The sequence below is a fragment of the Lepisma saccharinum genome, chromosome 1 (assembly GCF_977018435.1).
Source record: "Lepisma saccharinum chromosome 1, izLepSacc3.1, whole genome shotgun sequence".
Taxonomy (NCBI): domain Eukaryota; kingdom Metazoa; phylum Arthropoda; class Insecta; order Zygentoma; family Lepismatidae; genus Lepisma; species Lepisma saccharinum.
In genome coordinates, this window is record NC_139229.1 from 67,431,788 (window position 1) to 67,459,197 (window position 27,410).

Consider the following 27,410-nt stretch of genomic DNA (forward strand, 5'->3'; position numbering starts at 1 on the left):
GGTCTTATTGCTTGGACTCCTGTTCCTGCTGCACCAGACTCGTGCTTTTCTGTTCTTACCAACGTAAGCCGGTTCAAGAAGGAAAATGAGTGATCAAAAAGGACTATAGGTACGTTACGTGCATTTTTACAGTTGTATGAACTTAAAAACCAAGTTTAGTGAAACGTCTTATATTTGTACTCCGCTACTAATAGCGGTGGTACCCTTGACCCACTATACACCCTGAAGAAGTGAAGAATTTTGCATGGTTTATGAAGATTTTATTGTTTATGAATGTTTTAAGTTGATTTTTAGCTCTAGGAAATGTGTTATTGTGAAGTACAGTACGTGTGTTGCCTTAGCGTGTTACCATAGCAGAACAGCACGAAGGCTTCGCGCAAGTGACTTTCCACAACAGCAGCTATAATTTTACGTAGTTAGGTTAGGATTGTTAGGTTTTGTACTGATAGTTATTTACGACTTGTTCTTTCGCTATTTTAGTGTGCATACGAACAGTTTTTACTAACAAAAAGTGGCGAAAATACTCCGAACTTGCATGTTTTAACTTATGTGGTCCATTCCTTGGGATTAAAAATCTCCGTTATTTGTGCTTTCCTAAAGCTGGAACCACTTTTACATTACGTAAAACATTGAAATCTTTTTAAAAAAGATCGACGTAATTCTCGAGGGGGTACAGTGGGTAAACGGCCCCGTTTTCAGTTGTTTTTAGCTTGCGGAGATGTGTTATTGTGAAGTAAAGTACTGTACTTCTGTTGTCTTAGCGTGTTACCTTAGCGTAAAGCAGAACAGCCAGAATTCTCTCAAGTGAATCAAGCACCCTACACGACATTCCACAGCAGAAGCTATAATAACTTTATGTCGCTAGATTAAAATCTGACAGCAATTTCAGACGTGATTCTTCGCTATTTGAGTGTGCATACGAACGGTTTTTACTAATAAACATTTGCGAAAGCACTCCGAGATTGCAGGTTTTAATTTAGTCGGGCCAAACTTTGGGTTCAAACATCTCCGTTATTTGTGTTTTCCGCGCATTGGAATCAATTTTATACAATGTAAAAATATCGAAATGTGTCGATTAATTTTTTTGACGTAAGTCTAGAGAGGTACAGTGGCTCCCGCCGAAGATACCTATGGAACATCTACCATCGCAATTATCTTACAGGGTTTTTTCACTTGCTACATCCTTTTTTATACATTACACTTCATTGTGAATGGAGAATATGTTATTGTCAACTACAGATTGTTAGCTACTGAAAACACTGAACTCTAAATGAGGGTAAGTTTTCCGGATTTCTTTGGCGTGTTTTCGCGAGAAGGTATTGTGCAGAATGCAAGTAGAAAGACATTCTTGCACAAATGAATATAACGAAAGATTCTTAAGATTGAACTTCGGACGCGAGGGCTTCAGAATTACGAAACCTACTCTCTAAGTTCAATGAACCGAATTTTGGATTAGCAATCGAAATATGATTGCAAATCGAAACGTCTGCAAAGTATCTTGTAAGTTTACTCATATGAGCTAATCGGCATTGGACCTACAGTTTCAAGTGAGAACCGAACGACTATGCGATGTGGTTCTACCGGGTATCGAACCCGTGGCCCATTGGTTACAAGGTCATGCCACTACGGAACTGGAGAGGCTCTGGTTGATACTGTGAAAAGGGTATTCGAATCAGAGTAAATATATTTCTGAATATATCAATCAAGGATGTATTTAGGGAGCTGCTTAGGGGGTCCGGACAACCCCGATAGATTTACCAAATAACAAAAGTAATCAAAATAGGCTATACGTGTTTATTATTTTATATAATTGAGGGTTATTTATTTCCGATGAACTTTTACGAAAGGAAGGGTTAGATTGGGATCATACGACTTTTAATGACAATATCTAAGAAGATTTATGCAAATTACTTTTTCTATTAATACGCATTGAAATATATATCAAGAATGTTACTTTTCACCAACTGGATCTCACATTGTTTTTGTTATTCAGTTATTTTGTTTCTGACATTAATTTTCTTACCAGGCCAGTTTTTATACAAATTTCAGAGATCTTAACTACATGTAAGCTAGTAATAAATACAGTAATGTTACATCCCTATTATTCTCATATCGTCTTTGTACCTATTCGTGTCATAATAACAATAATTGATTGATTTGGTTCATTTTACTTCACTTATGTCCCACTCTTGACTAATCGCGAAGATGAGGATGAGTTGATGAAGATACAATCACAAAGAGCACCCATGCTCAAGTCGGAATTGAAACCCCGGACCCCTAGCCTCGTAGCGCGCTGTGCTAACCGCTGCGCCACGGAGGCCGGCGGTAATAATAACAACAATAACAATATTAATTAATATACATATTTTTGTAATTATTAATACGAATAGATCTGTACATTTCATTAACGTATTAATTGTAAACATTTATATTAATATTATATCTGAGACACTTCGTTCGGGTGCCTTCCCATGGCGTTGTGGCAGCGTCGGCGCCTTGTAATCAAAGGGTCCGTGGTTCGAATCCGGTGCAGGCACATAGTGTTTCAGATCTCGCTTTTAACTGTAGGTACAGTCCCAATAAGCCTATCAGTGCATAAAAGTGAACGTAAAAATACTACGCTTGGTTCGGACTCCTCTCGAAATATATTTTTACATACCTCACTCATATCAATATAGTAACTTTTGACAAATTAATTTTAAAATGTCCAAAGTAGATTGCACATCCGGGCCGAGCCTCCTAATCTCCCTACATGGCAGCGCTTGCCACTGATGCTCCAGCTATATAAATAAAGGACTTCATCTTTTCCTCCTCCCTGGTCTCTGTTTTCCTGTTCGGAATCTCGTGCCTATAGCAAACAGATATCCTGCTGACTTGGCTTTTCGAGGCAATGGCTTAATGTTGCTTGCACAGCAAAGTCCCATCTCTCTACTGGAAAGACAAGAGGACGGAAGGGAAAGGTTATTGTTGACAAAACTCGTTCTTCGCATCGCTGTCTCTTTCGTCTGATAGCCTCTGGATATGTTTTCTCAGCTGCCGAATCTCTCATGAGGATGGAGGAGCAGCTACGTCTTTTCCACACGTCACCGTCTCTTTCCCATTAAAGATAGTATAGTTCCGAAGCTGTGGAAAACTGTTTTAAGGACAATTGCCACATTAACAAGTACGACCTCCGTGGTGGAGTTGTTAGCATAGCGTGCTACGACGCTAGAGGTTCCGGGTTCGAATCCCGGCCTGGGCTTCGGTGTTCTTTGCGAGTCCTTTAATATATTTCATGATAGTATTACTCATTCTTATCGTAGCGATTGGGGCTTCCTCAGTGGCGCGGTGGTAACGTCGTCGCCTTGTAATCAAGGGGTCCCGGGTTCGATACCCGGTGGAGGCACATAGTGGTTCGGATCCCACTTTAAACTGTAGGTCCAGTCCTGATTAGCCTTTCTGTGCATAAAGTGGACTTAAAACAACAATTTAATCAATCAATCGATTATCGTCGCTATTAGCCAAAAGTGGCAGAGAGTCGACGCTAAATAACAAAAATTAAGAAATCAAGAACACGTAGTTCAACACACACACAAACACACATACACATTTCCCCCACGGTAGTATTTGTAAGTGCTTGATGAGGGGGGATTTCTCCTTCTATATTCTGCATCCTCTCCCTGGTTTAATAGTTTTTATGTATGGATTTTCACCCACACAGTGTAGAAAGGTTCATTACTTTCCTAAGGACTTCCGAAATTAAAATCATTTCAGGAAATACTGCAAATTTATCAAAATGATAATTTTTAAAATACACCTTTTTCTATTCCCAAATTCGTATTGCAAAATGTCATTTCTTATACAGAGAATATTAAATCAAACTTAGGTTTTGCAATACAATGAGTTTTTATAACGTAACATAACTTTGAATTATTTTCGGAACTTTGTTCTTAACGCTTTTAATAATAAGAAGAGGGCCTCCTCGATGGCGGAGTGGTAGCGTCGTCGCCTTGTAAGCAAGGGGTCCCGAGTTCGATACCCGGTGAAGGCACATAGTTGTTCGGATCTCACTTTTTTAAACTGTAGGTTCAGTCCCGATTAGCCTTACTGTGCATAAAGTGGACTTAAAACACAAAAAATCAAAATCAATAATAAGAAGAAAGGCTAGAATATCTATATTTATTTGAAGAAAGATTTTCCGTGGTTTAATGTCAGTTTGCCAAAATTGAATCCTTACACATGAACAAGTGAAGATGATAATAGCGTGTGTCTAAATATACCCCATGAAAAGTAGGATCATTATTCATCCACCCTCGCCCTTCCTTGCAATTAAACCACAGGTAGTAAAACGACATTAAATAACCAAAAGTCAATAAAAAAACTCTCATTCAATCCCGACCACTTTTGTGTGAAGATAAATGGAAGCGGTAGATAAACCATAGAAAATAAATTCTTAAATTGTTTATTTTTTTTATCATATTATCAATGTTAAATTATTTGCCCGTCTCTAATCCCTATGGATTATGAACCGTCCGCTAGGAACTCCTGTCCTGTGTGTGCGTTAAAAGAGAACTACATGGGACCAATTTCGTACTCGCTCGAGTCTCTCACCCTCGAGCGTGTACAACGAAAAGCATTTTAATGTTACAATAATCGTAGACATCCTCGTAGTTTTAGCCCACAGTTAACTATTTCATTTTCATATATCACTGTATTGGTAAGATACACTAAACTAAATTTTAACATGGAGATGATTCTTTAAGATGCTGACCAAGGCACTTAACATGTATAGTTTTAACCCTGTATCAGGGTCTTTCTCAGACGAAGAACTGCCTTGGTCAGCATCTTAGTGTTTTTAATATGGAAACAAGGCTTAATTATATAACAAATGGAGATGATGACTAGGTACACTTAAGTTTCAATTTTAATTTGAGTCTTTCATTTCACGATACATCTGAGGCCCGCTACTACATACAAATTACGGTTATACGTGTACAGAGGGATCCAGTAGTATTGCTAGGCACATCCTGTGTGTTTTTAAGCGATGGGTTTTATGTGTGCTGGTGCAGAAGTTATCAACAGCTTGTTTTGAGTTTTCTTTTCATTCTTGAAACACTTATCGGGTCAAATAAAGTACGCAAACATGGTGATGGACAATTTGCACGGTAATACTCATGGATCCCACTGCACTACTGGTTTCGAGTGTATACCGCTCTTTTCGCTTGTTCGAATTGAATTCCGTACGCTATCTTGCGTCGTCCTTGCTAACTATTAGGCGCTCGAGCGAAAACCTCTCTCCCTGCAGCACTGTAGCGTGTGTACGGCATCGAACCATGTAGAGAATGTAGAATGAGAAGTATGAACGAGATTACGAGAGGAAATGGTGGGAAGGTGCTGGTGAACAGGCTAAGATTAATTTATGGCCAACACCCATTGCTTGAGGAGCCACCTAACTAATAATCCGCTATCCTCAAACTTGAAGCCCCATCACCACAGCAACACAAGAGTTCCATTTGGCCCTATTAGGAAACTTGGGTTAGGAAAATCCACTTATCTCTATCATCTCCAATTTCTTTCATGCCTACATTTTAACTTTATCCCTTTACTTTGGCTTTGGCTTAGGTCTCCCTTAATGGATCTTGCACGGCTTTAATTCTCTCTCTCTCTCACACCTTTTCTCATAGGCGGATTGAAGGCTTTTAAGGGGAGGAAGCTACATATGTATTGGCCAGACCACAAAAAATGCTAGTATCGGAAAGATGTTTGAAGAAAAGTGGGTATTTAATATATTCTATTTCCCTAACGATGTGAGCCTCCTGGTTTGAGTTTGTTTTAACTTTACTTTATACAGAGGGAGGCTAATCGGGACTAGACCTACAGATTTCGATATCCAATGGAGGCACAAGTGGTTCGGATCCCACTTTAAACTGTAGGTTCAGTCCCGATTAGCCTTTCTGTGCATAAAGTGGACTTAAAAACGAAACTCAAACAAACAATACTAGTAATAACCTCATCATTGACCATTCACCTGCTCAACAATTTCAACATTGATTGATTGATTGATTTGGTTTATTTTACTTCGCATTTCTGCCACTTTTTGTTAATCCATGGCAGAGTGGTTAGCACAGCGCGCTACGACGCCAGAAGTCAAGGTTTCGAATCACCGCCTGGGCATGGACGTTCTTTGCGAGTGTCCCTACATTAATTTAATCGTATCATCACTTATCCTCAGCGTAAAAATAAAAAAATAAAATCAACAAAAATTTTAAACAGGTATAAACAGTAAATGTACTTAAACTATTCGAACATTTCTTACACTAAACTATATACACTTCTCACAAAAATGTTTGGAATATTCTTATATTAGGCAATAGGTGATTTGCACGGTGGCATATGTCGGCGAAAAGAGGAGAACGTCTACCAACCAGACAGATAGCATGTGTTGTTGCATTCCAAGGCCGAAAGTCTATCACCTATTGTCTGACGTAACAATATTCCAAACTTTTTGTGAGGGGCGTATAATATTTTCATGAAGTCTTCACAGAATTACGATAACTTTCAGTTGATAATGACATTCTCGCATATGAAGAACACCGGAATATAGAACATAGCAGTACTAACTCCCAGCGTAATCATTCTTTCAATTACCTAAACTGCAGGTTGTAGACGCATACCGCGACGTGCCGCTTGCTAGCAGAGAGCAATGACCGATATCTTATCTGGCTGAAGCGGCAAGTGCGTTACTTACATGTTGTCTTACCACGCCATCTGTTGCCATTATTGAATACTAGGCCCTCAATAGGCTAGCTGCGTTGATTAACATTTGAATAAATCAAAATTCGCCGTGTAGGATTACGTGCGAGGATATATTATTATTTGCAAGCATTGCTTACAATGCTTATATGCAAGCTTGGCTTGTCCCTATCTAGCAATCCCAGTTGCATGTATGGATCTTTCTGTACATGACAATATGTGCTTATGGCTCAGTCGCAATTGAAATTCGATGTATCCTGTCAATCATAAGAGCTTTCACGTTGTGCAGCTACATAGCAACGAAACAGGGGACGAAATGCATTAATTATTATTAATGCTTCTGTTTTGGCACGCTCCTAAAAAGTGCTCAATGTAGGTAATGGATTGAAAGGTTGGCGCAGTCGAGTACGAATGGCTTGTAATTAATGGGAGATCGGCGATCTCATCACATGTATAATTAGTTTCGGCTCTTGATCAATACCCGTATGTAACGATGATATTTCATTTTACACCCTGAAGCTAATCGAACTCGTATCAGAGAGGTCGCAGGTTCATATTCCGATGCAAGTAATCTTGGTCAAAGGTTTTTCTGCATGGTTTTCCTCTGTTGCTTCAGTCGAATGTTTGGATTGTGTCTTCTGTGAAGTTCACAGGTGTTTCCTTTCAATTTTTTGTCAATTTCCATCCAAAACCCTGTGGTCTTCTTGTCGCCGATAACGCAGAGTTAAAATGTCATCAAGGCACATGGAGGGTAGGGGTGGAAATCAGGGCTGTTAGAGGTCCAGGAATTTTAAATAAATTCAATTCTGGTCCCAGGAGAGAAAATCAGCAAGCGTGAATGGGTTCTGGACCGTAAAGAACCTTTTTATCTGTAAAGTATTTCAAATTGGTCCAGGAACCTTTTTACTGAATGAATTTAAGTACGGTTCAGGAACCTCTTTTCCGTATCAATTTAACTGCGACCCAGGAACCTTTTTTCAGGATTATTTTAAATAGTGTTCAAGGTCCGTATTGAAATGAAACAATGTGCAAGTTGGACCAAATCTAAGTTGAGCGAGAAAAAAAGCTTCCAGTCCTGTTACGGAACCCAATAGAACCAGTGGCGGCAATTGGGTTCCAAAACTAGGTGGGCAAGATGCAAAAAGGTGGGGGCAAGGACAGTTTAATTTACCTTGGTACGTAAGGTTGGCCGCGGTGGCTCAGTCGGTAACGCGTCTGACTACCATGCTAAAGGTCCCGGGTTCGATCCCCGGCCGGTTCAAATCCGGGAACTTTTCTAACGATGGAAGCGGCCCCGGCGCCCACCCAGCGTTACCCCCACACCCCCTATACGCCTTCATGGCGTGGTGCTATGCACAGGGGAGCACTTTACTTTTACTTTTTACTTTTTACGTAAGGTTAGCATAGTGCGGGGACAAAAGTGGCAAAAACTGAAGGGCAACTGCCCCCCCCGCCCCCCGCGTAATCGCCGCCACTGAATAGAACCCATCAGAATGTATGGGTTCCTGGATCTTTAACAACAACATACAATGTTGGCCATTTTTGGATGTGATAATGATCAGCACCACACTCCGGCCACCTTTACCCCTCTCCCTCAGGTACCCATGTAGTGGAGGCGGGGTGAATCTCAGAGTCATTACGTGCAAGGACATTGCCGGAAAATTCCCACATGGAAACACACACTCCGCGTGGCAATCGGACACCTTTCTGACTGGACCATAGCTGCTCTTTTATAGTCATGATACCATTTGTATTCTCTACGGGAACCAGGCTCGTAGCTTTCTGAAAATTTGTGATTATCTTGTGATAATTTGGAGTTGGAGATTTAATTTGTAGCGTTAGCTACTTTTTTCAAAACACATGACAAATTTCGAACATCTGAACACTGGCGTACACAGATTATTTTTTTCGGGAGGGGATGGATTGTGAATGTGTATAGTGTATAGCTGCTTTCGGCATACACAATAAGATATTTCGTATATTAAGAAGTTTCCACTCTAAAGAATGGCAATCGGGGATCCATAAAGGCTAGTTTCCATTTACCACTGTAGTTTTTTCGAGTTCTTCTCTGCTTTTGTTTGAAAATGTTTATTTTCTCAATATTTCGGAGGGGGCTGTAGCCCCTTCAGCTCATTCTCTCAACTGAAAGTATGGATTGACGAATACATCACTGAACAAGTATTTCTCGTAGGAAGTGTATTGTCACTACTCAATGGAAATAACACATGTTTCAATGTTTGTGATGGACCCAGCAAAAACAATGTTGAGATTGGTTAATTGTATTCGGTTAATGGCTATGAGAACTGACATTATTTTGCATCAACATTTCATTGGAGTTCGTTTAATTCAAACGTAAACACAAGTGTATGAGGGCAATCAAAGAATAAGAGAATAAGAACTATAAGGAATAAGGTAGGTGAACCAAAGGTGGCTCTAGTTAAGCTTCTAGGGCAATTTACAAATCTGTAATGAGAGATAAATTTCTCAAATTAAAATAAATAACTCCTATAAGTAGTTAACAACGTGTACCAAATGGATATTTTGTAACATTGCTTGTAACTTAAAAAAAAAGAATTACAAAACCCGTTAAATCTGTTCCCAATGTGCTAAAAATGACATATTTATTCTTGTTTATTCACGTTTCTACATATTACCTTTCGCTCACCTACCTTAAAAAATAAAATAAAAAAAAAACATGTTATGAAATATGTTATTTGACGTCACAGTTATGACCCTTTTGGCTAATTGCGACGATGAGGATGAGCGGTGATTAGATGACTGATGAAGCAGTACTCGCAAAGAATCCCAAGCTGGGATTCGAACCTCGCAAATTCGGTGGTGAGATAGAAAGTCAACTACAACCTTGGTGACAATGAAGTTCGACCAGAAAGGAATACGTGATTAAATGCACAGAGGCATAGGCGGTGGAATGGGTGACCCGCAGAAGTGACGCATGTGTGTAAGAGGAGGCGTGTGAGCAGGCAAGGATCGTGATCCCAGCATGTTGCACCCAAGGTCACGTAAAGAACGAAAACGGGGAACTATACGCGTGACATTGAACTTCGACCAGGCACCAGACCCATACGGCAAAATTCCAGATAGTGGCGTATTCGACGGAAGCATGACGTCACGGACACGATAAGGAAGTCCGCCGTATATAAGCGCGTGCTGTGCCCCGAGGAACCGCAGTGCATCGTCACCATGGCCAGGGGCAAACCTATTGACAACACCGTGAGGAGAAGAGTGGTGGAGTTGCAACGGGATGGACTCAGTGAACGGGAAATAGGGCGCCAACTGAACTTACCCAAGTCAACTGTCCACTGCATCATCAAACACCACCAAAATACGGGTACTACAGAGCCAGGTAAGGCCCCCGGTCGAAAACGCCTGCTGAGCGTGCGTGACCTACGGATATTTAGGCGCTATATCCAGACCAACAATCATGTTTCTGTGGCCGAATTACGACTGTGGACTCGAGAACGCTTTCACATTGAAGTGTCAACCAGAACCATTCGCCGCTACCTACAGCGATGCGGTTACCGAGTGTACAAGGCGAAACGTAAACCCTTCCTTTCCATGTTGAACAAAGGCAATCGACTACGGTGGGCACGAATGTACCGGGGATGGACATTTCGGCAGTGGAACAGGGTTTTGTGGACGGACGAATCCATTTTCAATGTTGTGTACGGGAAAATACGGAAAACAGTCATTTGTCGGAAGGAGGAACAGAATGAAGCAAAATGTTATGCACGTCGGGTACAGAAACCTGCGTCAGTGATGGTATGGGGATGCATGACGGCATCTGGGGTTGGCCCACTACACGTCTGTGAGGGCATTGTGAATGCACACGCCTATACACGCATACTGGAGCGGCATCTTCCCACAGTGCGAAGGCACCTGTTCCACAGGCGGCGTCTCATCTTTCAACACGACAATGCCAGGCCTCATACAGCGCGGCTGACAAGAGAATGGTTGACTCGACATCACGTGCGAACTCTGCCATGGCCACCATCGAGTCCCGACCTCTCGCCCATTGAGAATGTGTGGCGTGTTCTTAAGCGACGTGTGCAACAGAGGGGACCCACGACAGTGGCTGCTCTTATCGCCTGCCTGCAGGAGGAATGGCACCGCATCGATGTGGAATACCTTGAACGACTCGTCCGGAGCATGCCCCGACGCATTGCCACAGTTATTCGCCGACGGGGCGGCGTCACACCATGGTAAACAGGATCCCCTCTAACAGTGGTCGAACTTCAATGTCACGTGTAGATGGACGAAATGTTTTATTTTGTGTGGACACCATACATTGCTGCGTTGCAGCGGAAATTTATGTTTTCCTTTGTTCCATGTAGCCTGCTGAATAAAATATGTTCAGCATATGCATGTGTTCTCCTTCTTTCACAACGCACTCCTATATTTGTGACTGGTCGAACTTCATTGTCACTAAGGTTGTACTTAACGTGCTCGGCCGCCCAGCCAGGTATATTTTTCCATCCTTTCATTATCGAACATTCTTTCTTTTTTACAGGATTTATGATAAAATTGTGAACTCTCCGTCAGCCCATTCCTGAGTGCATTACTGCCAAAAGGAACAAGAAATGTGGTCTGCTACGATCAAGATTTGGGTGAGTACGAACGTTTTATATCTTTAACTTTCAGGATGTTATAGAAATGGCGATTCACTGATCAGTGTCAATAATAGCGAGACGAAGTAACGCGCAGAATGGAGCTAGTTATAGATTACGATGTCCTGGGGCTGCAAATGCTGAATTTTTAGTCAGATATTACACTCTCCCTTTCCCTCCCCTCATTAACAACATTACGTAGAGCCCCTAACTTCAAAATATTTGTGAGTTGAATCTTCAAGCTAGTCACCGAGCCTATAACGCTGCACGAAAGGATGCGTATTGTGCAGTTAAATTGTTCTAGCACAGGGCCCGGAATTTGATGACCTAAAAAAATCTGAAAAATGATGTATAGAATTACCTACAAAGTACGTAATGTCGAGCGGCATGGTGCTTTGTTCCTACAATCCCGTGGCGATAGAATTTTTGTTTTCATTGCTACAGACATCAAGGCGATAAAATGTCAGTTCCTGGCTAAAAATGGGTGCGTGAAAGTTAATGCAATTACATTACTTTTTTTTTGCAATTACGCAAAAAGAAACAGAAAAAGAAGTAAAACACTAAAAATGACCGAAAAATGACGTAAAACTTGAAAAAATGACTTAAAACTTAAAAAATAGAAAATACGACGAAAAATGCACAATAATATTAAAGTTTTTATAATCAGAGGTTCATATTCAGGATTTTAATACTTAAGAGCAATGCATCCTACATAAGAAAAAAAAATGACGTCATCAAAATCTGGTCCCTGCATGTGCTTGAGAAGCAAATAGCGTCGTGAGCGCGCGGCTTTCCATGCAACGTCAGAAATTAAGACTCGATTCTTAGATGCTTATGAGATGTGGACAGGAATGACACAAAAAATAACCCTGTTCTACAAACCTACACGTTTATATGTGTTACGATTTCTCGGAAATTGAAATTATTGAAGCAAGCATTTTACTTGAACTTCAAAGAAGCATCCTAGTATTCATTTTACGAAATAGCAATTAGGATTTTGATAACTTCAATGAAACTTGGACGTCACTATTTAAAATGTCTACTGTGTTTTGTTTCTTTTTCGTTGCTATGGTCAAAAATGTATATAGAAATGTATACATCGTAATTTTACATTATGAAGAATGTGATTATAATTAATTATACATCATATTAATGCAACAACGTTTTCCAAAATATAACAAAACAGAAATTGATAACATAGATATATCATCGTGCGTATTAAGCACAAAATTAAACAAAACATAATAAATGAACATCTTTGGGTCAGTCACAGACACCATAAATATATGACATAACATTTGAAATGTTTATTTCACAATATTCCAAGCGAAACACTAAAACTCTAATTTTTTTCAGATATTTTGTTCGGATGCTGTGATCCAACTGACTTTAAGAAAAGTTAAAACTTTTCTCCAATAGCCCTTGTATTGATGTGCAGACCTAAGCTGTTAATGTTTGCTAACGGAAGTAGGCGTGAAATCTGTTTACCTTGCTCTAAAAGCCGCAACCTCGCAGATGTTCCACTTCTCTGGGTTAAAAAAACCTCTTCAATCCCTTCTTAACGGTCAACCCACCTTCTGAGCGCAGATGAGAGCCATTTTGTGATGTCACTGGTTACCTATGACCTACGAAAACATAATTGAAATAAAAAATTAACCTGCACTCAAAGAAATAAATAAAGGGAGAATGACGTAGAACAAGAAATAAAGAAATGGAAAGAGAGAGAGAGAGAGAGAGAGAGAGAGAGAGAGAGAGAGAGAGAGAGAGAGAGAGAGAGAGAGATATGTGGAACAACTGAAACAGCGATTGGAGGATCAAACGAGCAGCACACACTACCTCTTTTCTCTTTCATTCCTCCTCTCCTCTCTCACTCATTTTTCATATTTTTCCCTCTTTCTCGAAGGGTAGAAAGTAGCGAAGGAAAGATATATATATATATATTTTATTTATTTAGATACTTGGATACCGTTCTTAAGCACTAATTTCTTTCTAATAAAGCATGCGACCTAAATTTTGACCGATCTATAATGTCCATTGGAATCAAACGAATGCTCAATTCTTAAGTATTTAATCAAATATTATTTTATGGTATCTTGTAATAGTTACAGAGCGTGAAGTAGACAATCTGGTTATGTTGCCCTCAAATTATTTCTCTGTTCTGCATCTTTTGCAAGCAACAACAATAATAATAAGGTCGGACAATGTTCACTTTACTCAATCTCATGTATTGCATTTTGGCTTCTCCAATACGTAGTGACTAACGACATCGTCTTGCAATCAATGGTTTACAGGTTGAGTTAAACTTTTTGGGTACGTCAGTGCTTAACGCTACTTACACCATTGAGATTATTCTATGAAAACTTCTTATCTAAAAAGCATACACAATGTTAAAAATAGGGTGTAAAAGATTTCCAAGTGAATGTATTCCTATTGTTGTAATTTGACTTCGCCAGTTTTGGCTAATCGCGCAGATGAGGATGGGTGATGATCAGATGAAGGGATACTCAACAGAAAACACCGTTCTCAGGCCGAGCGGGAACTTCGGCGGCGAGATCATAACGTCGGCTACTTATCGTCGGCACTTGGCCAGAGCAAGCAACTCCTATTGGAGTTTGAAGTGCAGGGTGTGTATGGTCTTGCGAGGAACACAAGCAAAACTAATTAGAAATGCATGAGACAGCCAGTGCAAAAACCCAATGCTTTTCAAACACTAAAAATTTCATTAGAACACTGTTGCCAAATCCAATCATTACAGGGAGTTGGGCAGGGCGACAAACTGGGGTGTCCACCAAAACCTTAATTTTTATTTTATAAGCTTGGCTATTCGTTTTAAAAAGAATTGTTACAAACCAGATAATTCAATAACACGAAATGAAAAGAAAGAACTTGCGAAAATGAAACATTGATGGTAGCACAAATGAAAGAATGTGAATAAATTGTTGTAGGATAAGTATCGATTTAGTGACAGTAGAAATATAATAAAAATATGTTGATGGTAAGAAAACAATGAAACAATGCTTGCCCTACGAGAACCGGATGCTGCGTACCTTTGATGACGTAAGCCCCTGTCAGTGTTTCCAACCCCCTTTTTTTTAACTATACTTGCCTAACCTAATCAAACCTAACCTAACGTTATCGGAAATGGTTCGTGGGGCTATCCGTGAATGGTTCGTGGGACTATCCGTCAGCTACCGTGCATAATGGTTCGTGGGGCTATCCGTGAATGGTTCGTGGGACTATCCGTGAATGGTTTGTGGGGTTATCCGTGAATGGTTCGCGAGGCTATCCGTCAGTTACCCGTGCATAATGTACAATCTGCACATGTGACGAACAAGATAGTAGGTATTTTTCGGTGAAGAAGGTTGGAAACACTGCATACCCACAACATGAGTCAAGATGTGCCCGCCATATTGTGTGTTACGGAAACGAAGAAAAAAATCACTCTGTATGTGAAAAATTATGTTTCTTTTCGTGTAAAAAGCATAATGGCACCTCGAACTATTTTCCGCAATACACAATTGGTAAGTACGAACCAGTCGAAACACAAAATATTCGATTTTAATGTGTTTCCGATATAGTAAACTCGTACCATTTTTTTACAGTGTAGTGAATTTACATTGTTATATACCTGTACTCTGATTTGAGAAACTTGAATATTTGGAAATCTAAAATTGTATTTAGTTGTGGTTAAGATTTGTTCACTTTGTTTCTTCAAAATTACATTCTAGTATGTGCGAAGTTTTATAAAAGTATTAAGTGATGTGGCCATTTCCCATCCAGGATGAAGTCTGAAGCATTAATTTTTGTGTTTATTCATAGATAAAGCAAGTCTAATTCTCTTCAGTTTCAGTTTTCATCTCAAACGGCCTTTTGGTAGGGGTTTTTCATTAGAAATAATATCTGTTTTCTGAATTTCCAACTATACCTAAGTAGGGGGCGATAAATGTTAAGAAAAAGGGAAAAAAAAGTCAAGGAAAAGGAAACAAAGATCAAGGAAAAGTCATGAAAAAGTCAAGAATTTTGTATTTCTTATTTTGGTAGATTATTATAATCTTGATATCATTAACACTAAAGTTGCTGACCAAGGTAGTTTATTGAGATTTAAAAACACTTTACATGTAACGTTTCTTCCCTCTATCAGGGTCTTCCTCAGAGTAAGAACTAAACTAAAATAAAAAAAATGCATGCATACAATAATCATATTCGTTACCAGTAGAATTCTAAAATACTTAAAGTATTTTAGAATAAGGCAATTATTTTTCTGATTTAAAACTGCAAATATGTAACATGATTTTAGTTTTGTTCTTAGTCTGAGGAAGACCGTGATAGAGGATAGAAACGTTACATGAAAAGCGTTTTTAAATCTCAATAAACTTCCTTGGTCAGCAACTTTAGTGTTTTTAATATGGAAACTAGGCTTAATTATATTACTATTGATATCATTATTTGGCATGAAAAAAATTCATACATATAATAAACATATTTGTTAACAGTAGAATTCTAAAATACTTAAATTATTTTAGAATAAGGCTATTATTTTTCTTATTTAAAACGGCAAATATGTAACATGATCAAGGTTTTATTGAGAGTGGAAATTAGGGTGACCAGGGTGGAAAATTAGGGATGGCAGGGGATGTCAAAAATCCTCCTCGCCCGGGTGAAAATTTTATCTTGAACCGCCCCTGGAGTTGGGAAAATTAAAACATTATCTTAGGAAATGATGCTCCCTACGCTGAACTCGAATGTACCGCACAATAGGCATTATGTTTCGTATGGATCCCACTTGAAAGTGTAGATTCAGTTGCAGTTAGCTTATCTGAGTATAAAGTGCACGAAAACTTCCTTTTTGAAAATGAGTATCGCTAAAAGTTTGCACTTGCAATAAAGAGGATATATCAGAACAGAAGTTTGGATTCCAAGCTTTAACAGATGATCTAATCAGAAGGAGGTCGGACTGAACCACAGTTGTCAAACTCTCAGGACGTCAAATCGTACAAGCTTGTTAAATGGACCATATATTTATTAACAGGACCGTACATTTGCATTTTAGACATTTCCGTGCGTGCGTGTGCGTGTAGTGCAGCGTATCGATTACGAACCCAAAAATATAGACATCAACGTTACTTGAGCGTTTCTAATGCCGTAGCTTTGTAAGTAAGGAATACCGAGTTCTATGTCCGGCGTAGGCTCGTAGTGTTTCGAATCCCACTTCCAACTCTATTTCCATTCCCGATTTAGCTTTATGTGCATAAAGTGGCCTTAAGAAAATAAACTTTGAAACTATCAATCTTGCGATTTCTGTCAGAAAACAAATAACCTAATTAATCCGGACTAATGGGGGGGGGGATAAGTTGACCGATTTAATGAAAGTCCGGATTAACTTAAATAACCTAAAAGAACAGTAGAGCGTGCATTAAAACTCAGTTTATAGCAACAAAACACGTTTATTATGGTGTGTTTAAAGGGCATAGGCCTAAATACACTACACAGTACAGTACAGAATTTCATCAGTGGTTGACTGTTTTTTCTTTGGGAAGTTTTCTTGTTCACTTCTAGCCACATTTAAAACCTTGCATTCCGCCTTTTTTTTTGGGCCTTTTGTCTTTCGCCTGTCCGGATGAAGCTAAGTCCGACTTACCGGGGTCCGGATTAACTAGGTTTTACTGTATATTGAAGGCTTTCTGTCTTTCGATGATTGTTACGGTTTTTGTGAATGCGCAAAACGGCTATTGTTTCTTAATTTTAGGAAACTTTCTATTCGCGTTCATTTAAAAAGTTTTTCATGTTCAAAGAATTTCGTCATTGCCATTTCTTGAAGTTGGTGTGAATTCTGATTGTCTGTGATATTGCCATAAAAGGTAAAGTGTTCCCCTGTGCTTAGCACCACGCCATGAAGGCGTATAGGGGGTGTGGGGGTAACGGCCCACACTTTCTTGATCCGGTCGTGAGTGGGGGTGATGTGATCAGCATCACGCCCCTGACCGCCTTTACCCCCCAGGGTTTCCCCCAGGTACCCATGTTATTCGACGCTGGGTGGGCGCCGGGGCCGCTTCCATCGTTAGAAAAGTTCCCGGATTTGAACCGGCCGGGGATCGAACCCGGGACCTTTAGCATGGTAGTCAGACGCGTTACCGACTGAGCCACCGCGGCCACTTTGTCATATGATTGCTAATTCTGTTCGATGTGTAAAATTCTCTCCAGGACCGCATTTTCACCGTACAGACCTTGGATCGCACACGGACAACAAATTACCGTACAGTCCCCGGCAATAATAATGTGACACCTAGATCTTGAAATACTCGCTTCCCTGCAAGGTGTTATGTGTATTGCCTAACTCTACGGTGGAAATTGAATAAGTGAATTTTAATAGCTAATTTTCAGTGGCAACGTTTACCATCGCCGTAGAGTTAGGCATCACACATAACGCCTTGCAGGGGAGCGAGTCTATCAAGATCTGGGTGTCCCATTTGTATTGCCTGTGACTGTATAGTCGACGCGCTAGCTACGTTAACGACCGGCTGGCTTTGAAGTCCACGGAGCGCGCCCACAAGCTGCAACAATCAACGCACAGTGTTGCCACACATCTACTCTCCACATCTACTCTACGCCACCTTGCCCCTCCTCGTACAAGCACCTTTCTAAGATCTCCACATTGAACTTGCAAAGTACGGCAACAGCGAATCCGCAGTTATGTGACTGAGACTCCTTGTGGAGTAGACGAGCAGAATGGCAGCTGCGCCCATTGGCTGAAGGTTGAGTGTGATTGGACGAAAACAACTCGCCCCCTATTTATCCCCACCCACGTTCGTGGCGGGGGCTTTCTTCAGTTCTTCGACGTTAACGAAGTAAACGCGTAGACTATACATGCAGGGTGATTCTAAAGGTATAGTACAAACGGAAACCACAGATACCTCCCATGAAATAGAGACGAAAGTTCCCCTTCCACTTTGCCGAGAGATGCCTCTGTGAGGAGCTAGACAACGCCGAAAACGTGTGAAAATGAACTTCACACCTCTGTACAGCCAGTACCAGTGAAGATAGAAAGGCGGAACAAACGAAGTCAAAAGGAACACCAAAGTCGCCCATCCGAAAAACACTAGGCGGCAGCTGCGCAACGCATGCGCATGGGGTTCCACAAAGGAAATAGGAGTGTCCCGCAAGACAAGTGAAGGGAAAGGGTAGCGATCGACAACGGTAGGGAGAAAAGAAGCTATGAAGCATGAAGTAACAATTGCACAGCGGGAAACAAACACCATGACTGAAGCAGTGCAGTCGAGAAAAGTAGTGCAGGGTTGCAGAACCACGGTAGGACGATGTAGGATGTAAAAACACACCGAGAATGCAAGCAAAGAAAAGAGAAAGAGGACCGGACGGGGAATGGTACCTGCCAAGGAGACAACAAATGCGGGACGAGGGATTCCCCGTAGCAGCACCGAAGGGATGTCACACAGAGGTCGTGCGTCAGCAGAACAAACACAGCAACTACGGGCACAGGAGGTTATTGCTAATGAAAGGTGCACGTACAGATAGGACCACGTACCCCGTACTGACGTTGTAACAAACGTCGTGATGGGGCCCAATCAGCCTCTTAGAAATGAAGCCGGAGGCACATCGCTGGGTGGGAGCGGGCGAAAGGCTGCTGGAGTGTCGTACGGACCCCACCACTCCGTACGGTGGACGACACTAATGGACGAGGTCGGAATGTTTCCATCCCGATCACCAGGTCCACCGTTCCCAGACCTGACGCGGCTGCTTGCTTCCGAGCGCAACCCCAGCCGAACAACTCGAGTCCCTCCTCGGCCGCAGCCTTCCGCTCCGAAACCAAGCGTGGCCTCACACCACCGCAGCCGCACACTGCCGCGTGGGTGTGAGACTGGGCCGAGCAAGGCTGGACAGATAAACTGCGTGGGACAATCGTGTAATGAAGCTACGTGGGGCTATGCACGTCTGTTCAACTGCTGGGTTACCCCACATTGGTGTACACAAACACCACACGATCGTACGTAGTGCTCCCCGTCGGCTCGAGCAAGACGGACGAAGTACGTGTTGTGGGTGAATGGGGCAAGAATGAAGGACGCTACATGTGTTCCACGATGACAAGGCCCCAGAGTACATGGCCCCACCTGACGGCAGTGGTCAGGTAGTGAAGAGCACAGGCACGGGTGGCTCAGGAACGTCAGCTGATTGTACCACAGCGCCGTGCGGACGTGTGGGCTGATTGGAAGTGCAGCGTCAGGGAGCGTGTCAGTGAAAGAGCCGGTGCGGTGGTGGTGTGCTTGACGTACGACAATTGAGTACGTTGTTTCGAAGCCGTTGTGACCAGTGTGTGTGTGTGTGCCACCTGTGCACTGCAGTACAGTATTCCAAGATTGGCACTATCCTCACCGTACCATGGAACGCTACACATTTGTAGAACTGAGGGACATTCATTTTGTCTACGGCCTTGCAGATGGCAATGGCCGAGCAGCTGCACGCCTTTATCGCGGACGGTATCCGGAGAGGCGACAACCCGACAGCAGGTTGTTTTCGAACTTGCACCGTACCCTTGGTGAATCGGGTGTGTTACGTGCAGGCCATCATGTCGGTCACCCAAGACATGTGCGCACCGCGGCGGTCGAGGAGGACGTACTTGCTCGCGTGGACGACACACCGTCCACTAGCACCCGTAGCATTGCACGTGCAGTGGGAGTATCACAGTCGACAGTGTGGCGTGTCCTTCATGATGATCTGCTGTATCCCTATCATCCACAGCGAGTCCACGCGTTGCAGGCTGGGGATTACCCACGACGTGTGGAATTCTGTCAACGACTGTTGAAGTTTTGTACCGACGATCCCCGTTTTTTGAGCCATGTGCTTTTCACGGATGAGGCAACATTCACCCGTGAGGGCATCTTCAATTGCCGAAACAGCCATGTGTGGGATTATGAAAATCCACATGCAGCAGTCGAGGTGCACCATCAGACCCAGTTTGCAGTGAATATCTGGGCAGGTATCATCGATGAACAGATTATCGGTCCATACAAGCTGCCACCACGTTTAAATGGCCGCCTCTATCGCACCTTTCTTGCATCAGTCCTTCCAGACCTGCTAGAAGATGTACCCCTCAACGTGCGACATCGTATGTGGTTTCAATTGGATGGAGCGCCTGCACATTTTGATGGCACAGTGCGAACCCTTTTGCACCATACCTACCCACAGCGCTGGATCGGCAGAGAGGGCCCCGTCCCCTGGCCCGCCCGTTCGCCTGACCTCACAACAATGGATTTCTTCTTGTGGGGCCATGTGAAAACACTCGTCTACGAGACCCCGGTGCCTGACAAGGAAACATTGGTAGCGCGGATACTTGCAGCATCGGCCGAGGTGTGTACCATGCCAGGGATTTTTGATAGGGTTCGCCAGAATTTCCTGCGACGCTGCAATGCCTGCATTGAATATGGTGGTCGTCAATTTGAGCAACTTTTGTAACAACGTCAGTCCGGGGTACGACTACGTACTACGTACTATTCCTATCTGTACGTGCCCTCGGTGCTGCTACGGGGAATCCCTCGTCCCGCATTTGTTGTCTCCTTGACAGGTACCATTCCCCGTTCGGTCCTCTTTCTCTTTTGTTGAACCGTGCTTTGTTCTTGCTGCGGTGTCTCCCCACTGTGTTTGGGGACTCCCCACGCGCTGCATGTGTTTGTTTCCCGCTGTGCAATTGTTACTTCATTGCTTCTTTTCTCCCTACCGTTGTCGATCGCTACCCTTTCCCTTCACTTGTCTTGCGGGACACTCCTATTTCCTTTGTGGAACCCCATGCGCATGCGTTGCGCAGCTGCCGCCTAGTGTTTTTCGGATGGGCGACTTTGGTGTTCCTTTTGACTTCGTTTGTTCCGCCTTTCTATCTTCACTGGTACTGGCTGTACAGAGGTGTGAAGTTCATTTTCACACGTTTTCGGCGTTGTCTAGCTCCTCACAGAGGCATCTCTCGGCAAAGTGGAAGGGGAACTTTCGTCTCTATTTCATGGGAGGTATCTGTGGTTTTCGTTTGTACTATACCTTTAGAATCACCCTGTATACCGTCAGAACCGTGCTGATAATGAAGCAAGATTGGGTGTAGAGAAATAAAGAAGTCTCGAGACTTAGGTTTCGTTTCCTGCAGCTCTTGTGTAGACGCTTTGACGCAACAATATGTTTAAACATTGTTTCTCCTTCCTCACACACACTTAAACAATGAACTCATTTTTTTTACGAATCTTCATAATAATATTGTGAAGATTAAGTGTTTTGTTTGCAATAACATAGTTTTTCGCTCGGCAAACGCATACCAAAAAATAATAATAATTTATTATGCTAAATTTCGTCATTCCGGGAGGTAAAGTTTGTCAGGGAGACCTGGAGAGTGGGTTCGATTCCGGGAGATCCCTGACCATTCCGGAAGGGTTGGCAAGCCTAGTCAGGACCGTGCGATTGGTAATGCTGGACTGAACTACCACCAATGCGGTGCCGTTTGAGATGAAGGTTACAACAATGCAGTAAACCAACAATGAACGGTCGCAGAAAAGGCAGAAAAGCATGCCTCTCGTTCTTTCGATCGTAGCACTGGCAGCCTATCGTCTGTTACCGTTGCAGCGGCATTCCATCAGCTGTTGGTCACGAAATCAATATTCCCGTGCCCGATATCTGCCCGCAGCGGTCAACCGAGAAGGGGGTGTTTGACAGCCACTCGACCCGTTATATGATCACTTCCTACCGCTGCCCTCCCCCTCCGCCGTAGGGAACGTTCGATCGAACCTTGTCATTGTTGTTTGGAATGTTTCTCTTTTCCACCTTTGTAACCAAGGAGTTATATTCATTGTTATCAAGAGCTCTGTAGTTCAATTGGCAATTACTTCGATTTGGTCTCCGGTCCCAACATTTTGTTCCTCTGGCCACAGTAGTGACCCAAAATCAATTGGTTATAACTACAGCGCCTTGAATAACGTAGTGTGGAAAACGGCACGGTTCTGCGCTCTCTGGCTGGTTCCACTCGAAAATGATCCGCTAGAGGCGCTGGGGTTGGACCCGGTGCTTGGTATTCGTCTGCTTATAATGGAAGTAAATGGAGTTTTCACTGCAACGTCTGATTCTTTTACATGAAGCATTTCTATGAAAGTGATAATTGCTATGATATTTGGTACAGTGGTCGCGAAGATATTAACGAACATTCTAGACAGTTGACCACTTCCTGTTATCGTCATACTTTTGTTAATAATACGGGAGAAAAAATACGCGTGGAATGCTCTTGGCAACTAAATTTTTGTGTATGAATTAGGTTCATTATTATCATCCTCAACATCATTTCTTTTCAAGATATACTCACTGAAGCATTTGTATTTTTTATATTTACTGTCTCTTTTCTTCCGCTTTAAACTAATCGCGGCGATGATGATAATGATGATTGCATGAAACGACGAGGGGAACCCAACAAAACTTTCTTAGTGCCATCGACATGAGCGTAAGGCAACTTTCAAACCAATGGGACAAGCGACACGGGATGTTCACACTGTCACACTAGTGACACACACTTCCAGAATGTAAAATAGCATTCATTGCACATGAGGGGAGTTCCCAACTAAGTGAAAAGCGACATGGTGCCTTCAGTCTATTAGCAAGTGTTGCTTGCGAACAACAGATAGGCGACACGATAAACCGCACATTACAACAACAGATCTAGGCGACACGATAAGTCACACGTGTCGCTTTGTCGCTTCTGCGTCGCTCAAACTGGGCCATTTCCTCAATAGCTTGCAACATGATGCCGTGGTTTGTTGTTCGCGCATACGCGATGCAATGAGTGTCTTGCTTTAGTGAGATTGCGCACCAAAGCGACAAGCGGCACGCGACACTTATCGCTTGAGGATTTCACCAACCGAACGCTGGCCTGTGCTTCCCGTCAAGCGCGCTACGATGTGAAATGTTGCTCTCGATTGGCTCCTTTCCAAGCAACATGTGTCGCTTCGGTATGAAAGTTGCCTTGGACCGAAGGACCCGTGTCGCTTTGGTGTGAAATTCTCGTATTATTTGTCGCTTGTCGCTTTGGTGTAAAATCTCCTTGAGGAAACTGTGCTGTCAGAGCTTGTGTCCCTACCGTTCGAAAGGCTGCATTGATTTCCGACTGCTCGCTTTCAAGCGACACTTGTGGTTTGTCGCCTCGGTATGAAATATCTCTCAGGATACTATTTATATTCTAATAACATAGAAAAGAAACTCTAATACACAGTCCAAGACCTGACGTCCGGAATCACTTTGCGATGTTTCTTCTTGTGTTACGCATACTATTTATTTATTAATTTTATTTTACTTTTCTTTCCAAATTAATGCCATTTCGTGACTGCAAATCACTCCACAAATATAACTGTTTCCATCAATTCACGTACCGCCTTTCAAGACAAACAAATCTACATAATATATTCCAAAAACTAACAAAGTCGCATTACTTTCATAAGAAAATTAGCATCGACATTGATCGCACTGCCATCTATGTTTCTCATCCGTCCGGGGAACCAGTTTCTTGGGTCGTTTTCCACACCTTCGTTATTCAAGGCGCTGTAGTTATAACCCTCTATTTGGTATAGTATATTTCTCTAAAATAAATAATGAAATACCAGTGCACTGACTACTAAAAATAGAATATGTGAGATGTTGTGGCATAGTATAGTTGACTATGTTGACGGAGGGTGTAGCGTCAAATTGTAGTAGACAAAACATCACCAACCAACAAAAAATCGACAGCAAAAGCATTGACTGCAAAAGAATGAACGTCAGAAACATCTGCACTAAAAACAGCAACACCAAACACATCGACGGCAAGAACATCTACAGCAAAGTCATCAACAGTAAAAACATAGACTGCAAAAAATCAACAGCAAGAGCATTGACTGCAAAAAACACCAACGTCAGAAATATCTGCACCAAAAAAACACCGACTTCGGAAACATCTGCACCGAAGAACACTGACGTCGGAAACATCTGCACCAAAGAACTCCGACGTCGGAAACATCTGCACCAAAGAACATCGACGTCAGAAACATCTGCACCAAAAAACATCGACGTCGGAAACATCTGCACCAAAACACATCGACATCAGAAATATCTGCACCAAAAAACATCGACGTCAGAAACATCAAAGGTATAAAAGGTAAAGTGCTCCCCTGTGCTTAGCACCACGCCATGAAGGCGCATATGGGGTGTGGGGGTATCTGCACTAAAAAACATCGACGTCAGAAACATCTCCACCAAAAACATCGACGTCAGAAACATATGAACCAAAAAACATCGACGTCAGAAACATCTGAACCAAAAAAACATCGACGTCAGAAACATCTGAACCAAAAAAACATCGACGTCAGAAACATCTGAACCAAAAAAACATCGACGTCAGAAACATCTGAACCAAAAAACATCGACGTCAGAAACACTGCACCAAAATCAGAGACAGTAAAAGCATCGACGGTAAAAACATCCACAGCAAAATATAGACTGAAAAAAACAACAAATAACAAAAATAAACCGACGTTAGGATCATCTGCACCAAAAGCAACGATACCAAAAACATCAAAAACATATATTTTTTAACAGGCAAAACACGTTACATAATTACTTAGTTTTTCAACAACTGGTGTCCGTACGATTAGCGCAATCGGTTCGGAAAAGGGAGGTCTCCGGTTTGATTCCGGAGGTTGGTGATACTGACCGAGGTCACAATGCAAATGCTGGGATGATACAGTCTTTAACGCAAGAGCAAATTCCTTTCCAAAATCTTTGATTTATATAGGAGCATATTACAACCTCTGTGCTGCTCGCTCGAGCCTTCTTTCCTTGGTCTTTCCACATGGAATAAAGAATAAGCAAAAACATGAAAGACTTCCGTCTTGTATCATTTGAGGATTACTAATTGATTTGTGGGACTTATCATGCCACTACGTTGTGAAACGTTGCTGTTGATTTATTCGTTCCCGACTATTGTCACTTGTCGCTTCGGTGTGAAATATCTCTAAAATGCATGAAGAAAAATATAATGCCGAAAAAAATGACCAATAATGAAAACATTAAAAATTAAAACTAAAAACAGTATTTTGAGGCATGATAGAAAGATCCCTGTCTACTATACTGGAGCCACAGGCAAAAGGACCTGCGCAGAACCGCGTGTCCTGTACATCGCAGTGCTCTAGGAGGGAAGGATAGAGTGGAGCAGCCTTCCTTATGGCCCGCGTTGAACGCATGGAGGGGAAGATGCGCGAGGAATTTTCGCCGAAGGTTTTTTTGTGTCTGGTCGCTCTATAAAACATTAGTTGTGAACAGTAAAAATAATTTCGAAGTGTAAATAATTTTTCATCTCCTTACATTTGTACATCTTGAACTTCAACACTGTTTAATTGATTGATTGATTTGGTGTTTAAGTCCACTTTATGCACAGTAAGGCTAATGGGGACTGGACTTAGATTTAAGTGGGAACCGAACCACTATGTGCCTCCACCGGGTATCGAACCAGGAACCCGTTGATTACAAGGCGGCGACGCTACCACTGCGGCATCGGGAAGGCCACTGCTCTGTTTAAAGAAGATAAAAGAGATGCACATAGTGGAAAATCTAAGATGTCGCTACCCCTCGGCCTTCAGGAACAGTACTTAATCTCCAAATGCTCTATACATTTAGGTACTGCAGGAAAGACCTGCGTGATCATACCCAGCACAATTAGGCTACAGTCGGCTCCATTACAAAAGAGAGAGGGCTCGTATTGATTTCTTCAGAGAGAGGGTCCACTGCGGGTATTGGCTACCGGAGAAGAACCCGGCACTTGACTAATGAAACATGGAAATGTGAATAAATCACCCGAACCCATCAACCCCTCCAGGGAAATCAACTCCCTAATTCCTTCCTCAAATACGGCGTCTCTCCATGTTGTTTCCAGGCGACAAAACGACGGGGGAGGAAAATTGCGAAACGATCAGGCGATAACGCGGTTGCGTATACATACATGTGTGTGTGTGTGTGTGTGTGTGTGTGTGTGTGTGTGTGTGTGAGAGAGAGAGAGAGAGAGAGAGAGGAAAGCGACAAATTGGCATGAACGGCTATAAATTATTCAAGTTTCATGATGACAGAAATGGCGGATTGGGAGGTTGTGGGCTAATAATTTTGCTTTCTGTCCCGAATTTCATGGATCGTTTTCAACTTTTCTCTCTCAGCCACTGGCGTACGCAGGGGGTGGTGGGGGAGCTGATGGGGCTACAGCCCCCTCCGAAATTTTGAAAAGAATCAACATTTTCAAATATAAGCAGCGAAGAAGTAGGGAAAACTAGAGTGGTAAATATATTCCTCTCTTAAAATAACCCACGATTGCCATTTTTGAGAGGGGTGTAGTAGAAGTTGAACGAGATAAGGACGGTCGCTGCATGGGTGGTCTTTAATTTGCACGTACTTAGAACTAATTTGCACGGGTTTTAATTAATTTGCACGTACTTAGAATTCATTTGCAAGTACTTAGAATACTTTACATTTATGTATTTGCATGTTTATAACTTTTTATGAATATATAATTATTTATTTTATGAAAAATATGTATATAGAAGGTAATTAGAGGTACTAAACGCTATGCATATGGTTTTATATTCATTACTGCAAAGTATGTAATGTATAAATCGATAATATTAATGTTTATAATATTGAAAATAAGAGTTTACGGTTTATGAACAGCTATGAAAGGTGTTAATGGGTGTAGGTACAGGTCCAATTACGAAAGAAGACTGTCCCGGTACTCGAACCCGCGATATGTAATATTATTAATTAGTACTATGTAATAATGTATGTTATTATGTTATAAAAGACGGTGGTCTCAGACGCTAGACAGAATACTGTCTCAGAATCTCGACTCGGCGGTGAAGGTAGACGAGAAAGGAATTTGGGGAAGTGCGGTGAAGGTAGACAGAGAGAATGAATTAATATTCCGCGCAGGTAGAGGAGAAAGGAATTTGGGGAGTGTGCGTTCAAGGTCAAATGACGTCAGAACGTCAGAACAAAGGAAGAACCTGATTG

General features: G+C 42.0%; 1 protein-coding gene across 1 annotated transcript in view; it reads left to right on the forward strand.

The window, feature by feature from the left end:
* LOC146004836 (ATP-dependent RNA helicase vasa-like) overlaps window positions 1–27,410 on the forward strand; it is a 182,934-nt gene continuing 155,524 nt past the window's right edge. Inside the window, 2 exon segments of the mRNA XM_083143883.1 lie at window positions 1–109; window positions 11,261–11,357. Of these exon segments, the coding sequence (XP_083000009.1) occupies window positions 11,331–11,357 (27 nt within the window). The 5' untranslated portion in view covers window positions 1–109; window positions 11,261–11,330.